Below are 3,429 nucleotides of genomic sequence, written 5' to 3'. Positions count from 1 at the left end.
ATAATGGCATGGGCGGGGGGTTTTGTTCAACAGTCCAAAGTAGTCAAATAAAGCGCGTGCATCCATATTAAAACATGCCTCACATGGCTCCGGGGGGTGAATAAAGGCCTCCTGTAGTGAACCGATGCATTTTTGTAAAAAAAAAAAAAAAATCCATATTTCAAACGATGTTATAATACTACACTGAGCATAAATACATCAAATAACTAATTTATTGTATTTACATTTTAATGTTTGTATATGTTAATGTATGTTCTGGAATACCCAGCATGTTCCTGTTATGCCATGCCCAATTAAAATATAATGCACAGTACAAAACAGAATCTTACTGCTATTATTAAAAGAGTATGCTGTTGCTAAATTTACATTTTCAGAAATTTCTAGGTCACACTTTAGTTTGGGGACCAATTCTCACTATTAACTAACTATTAACTGCATCTTTTGCCTCAATAAACTCCTAATTTATTACCTATTAATAGTTGTTAAGTTTAGGTGTGGGGTAGGATTAAGGGATCTGAAATATGGTCATGCAGTAGTGGCTTGCTAATTGTGGGCTTCAACATGTTTAGGCGCATTTATGTAAATCAGCTTTGAAATATCACAGATTGTGTAAAGCATTATACAAATAAAAATGACTGCACAACCATTACTGCAATGTCCTACTCTTTATTTACACAAAATTCCAAATAGAGTTCATGCAGAATACAACATTTTGCTCACATGCCTTAAAACAATTATTACACAATTTCAACGACATTGTGCAAGGCAATTTATTCTCAGCATTGCCTCAAGGGGTGCTACAGTGGACATTAATGTAAACCGTCTTCTGCTAGCGTAGCAGCAGTTTAAAGAGAATCTTGCGGGCAAATTAGTTCATACCTGAATAGGGTAACACTTTATTTTAAGGTGTCCTTGTTACACGTTACATGTACTTACTATTATCATAACAATAAATTATGCATAATTACGTGCAAGTAACCCTAAACCAAACCCTAATCCTAAAATAGTAAGTAGATGTACAGGTAGTTAATTAATATTACTCAGTACTTAATTATTTATAAACTATAGTATTTAAATGTATGTAAATTACACTGTGGCAAGGCTACCTTAAAATAAAGTGTTACCCTGAATAGTAACACGACTAGTTTGGACATTTTTAGAAATCCAGGGCCACTGAGGCTTATTACAGCCGCAGAAACACAAGACTGGATGCTTGGGGCGTGCTTTCGCATCTGCTGGTGCATATCTGCATATAGAACTATGCGTCTGTTCTTAGCGTGTCTTGCTCAAGGACCTCACCAGATTTCAAAGTATCTCATCAGCTTTGCAGCTAATCAATCTCATCTTTTGTAGCTTGAACCAACAACTCTGTTCTATTATAATATGTCATTATAAAGCTTGGAAGAGCTTGGAACTCTGTTCTAATTTTGCGTGTGTGCCTATAGTATTAAGTATGTATAATTAAGTAAGTGTATAATTAAGATTTATCATTTAAATGCTTACCGTTACTGTTTTCAGTAAAAAGAAAACCAAACTTTTTAGATTCGGAAAGTGAACTGTACACATGCATTCCAGATTCACACAAGTCATATTAACATTAATTTTTGAGAGAGAGAGAGAAATACTTTCAAAAGGTGCTTTGACTGGGTAAAAATACAATAGAATAAAAAATACAAATGGTATGGTAATAATCATTGATAAAATGCAGTGATGATGAGTGACTCTTAGCTCACTGGCACGCCTGTGTAAACACTAACTGCCTTTAGTAAACCTAAAAGTAGTCAACACAAACTAATGGAAATAAAATAATCATAGAAGAGACACAGATGTTCCATGCATGTGTGTCATTGAGTCCAAATTCCAGTAATTGTATTTAACGCTACATCCTGAGACTAGTATCTCATAGATATCCTTCTGACTGTAGTCCTGGAACTATGTATTCCTTTCAGAACTGGGTCTCACTGGCTTGATCTTTTCCATTGCTGGTCAGTATGTGGAGCTCAGCTGTGTGTGTGTCAGGATTCTCCTTGCTAGATACAGGGCCTTCACTCTGCAGCATGTTTTCCTGCATGGCCTGACACTTCCCAGTAGTCAGTGATTTCTGAAAGGACTCAGAGGTAAAGTAGTAGACTACCGGGTCAAAGCAGCAGTTGAAGGTTGCAATGCAAAGTGTTATGGGATACAGGATTCGTGCAAGCCTCTCCACCCAGCAGCTCATGAGTGCTTTAATGCGCACCATGGCATAGATAAACAGAACAGAATTGTAAGGTACAAAGCAGACAATAAATATGGCCAAATGCACTACAATCATGCGCAGAACACGCTCTTTGTTGGTGCCAGTCTGACACAGAGTAGCAGGTCTACGTAAAGTCCTTAGCACCATGGAAGAGCAGGCTAGATTGATCATCAATGGGATGAGGAAACCCACCACTTCAATGAAGATGGTGATCTTTGACAAATACGTCTTCCATGTTTTCTTGGAGAATCCCTCGAAGCAGGTGGTGCTAGTTTTGGACTGGTTGGTGGAAGAGAAGAATGTGACTGACATGCCCCCACCGAGTATCAGCAGCCAGATGATACCGCACACGATACCAGCATTGCGACGGTTACGGATGGAGAGTGAACGGAAGGGGTAAACGATAGCCAGGAAGCGATCCACACTGATGCATGTCAGGAACAGCATACTGCCATAGATATTGGTGATGAAGGCTCCTCCAGAGATCTTACACAACGTATCACCGAATGGCCAGTGGCGATTCACGTTATAAAAGATCTTGAAAGGAAGAGTAAACACAAACACTAAGTCTGATAAAGCTAGATTGGTCATGAAAAGCGTGGTCTCGTTACGCATTTTAATGCGACAGCAGAAGACAAACAGTGAAGCACAGTTGGTGACCAGTCCCAGAACAAATGCAACACTGTACACCACACCATACAGGTTGTACTTGAAGGAGTCATCAATGCCACAGTTCTCCATCCCAGTCTCGTTAAGAACAAGACTGGCCATGATGGCACTTGCGGTGGAAGCTTTACTTCTGTCTTCAGTTAATTCCCAACACTCGGCTCTTCGTGATCCGTCTTTCCCATCATCTCTGCACAGTTTCACAAAGCTTCATCAGATGATCACAACTTCTGCTTTGAAAGCACAGCCAGCTACCTTTGTCTAGGTACAGCAATAGGCAAATCTGTAGGTTCCTGCATGGGGGACAACAGAAAGAAAATAAGTTAGATCTGTTCTTCACAAACCTGTCCTGGAGACCCCTCACTACTACACATTTAGACTGTCTCCCTCATCTTACACACACAATTCAGCTCATCAGCTGTGAACTGAAGATGTGAGATGAGGGAGACAGAGGGTTTGCACTCATATATAGTAGTCAACATTTGAAGTGGATCAAAAAAAGTTCATTAAAGTTGTCCTAAGACAAA

The 3,429-nt window shown here is 39.3% G+C and overlaps 1 protein-coding gene across 1 annotated transcript; it reads right to left on the bottom strand.

The window, feature by feature from the left end:
• Positions 1-1,524: 1,524 nt before the first annotated feature.
• lpar4 (lysophosphatidic acid receptor 4) lies at positions 1,525-3,161 on the bottom strand. The gene has a single exon (XM_016506625.1). The coding sequence runs from the start codon at positions 3,005-3,007 to the stop codon at positions 1,946-1,948; it is 1,062 nt and encodes a 353-aa protein (XP_016362111.1). The 5' UTR covers positions 3,008-3,161; the 3' UTR covers positions 1,525-1,945.
• Positions 3,162-3,429: the final 268 nt, after the last annotated feature.

Source organism: Sinocyclocheilus anshuiensis, unplaced genomic scaffold (genome assembly GCF_001515605.1).
Source record: "Sinocyclocheilus anshuiensis isolate Anshui unplaced genomic scaffold, SAMN03320099.WGS_v1.1 scaffold2247, whole genome shotgun sequence".
Taxonomy (NCBI): domain Eukaryota; kingdom Metazoa; phylum Chordata; class Actinopteri; order Cypriniformes; family Cyprinidae; genus Sinocyclocheilus; species Sinocyclocheilus anshuiensis.
This window is presented reverse-complemented; position numbering and strand designations above follow the sequence as displayed.

What these genes read in the sequence shown, in the direction of transcription:
- lpar4 (XM_016506625.1), bottom strand. Translation starts at nt 3,007, where the DNA reads ATGGCCAGTCTTGTTCTTAACGAGACTGGGATGGAGAACTGTGGCATT.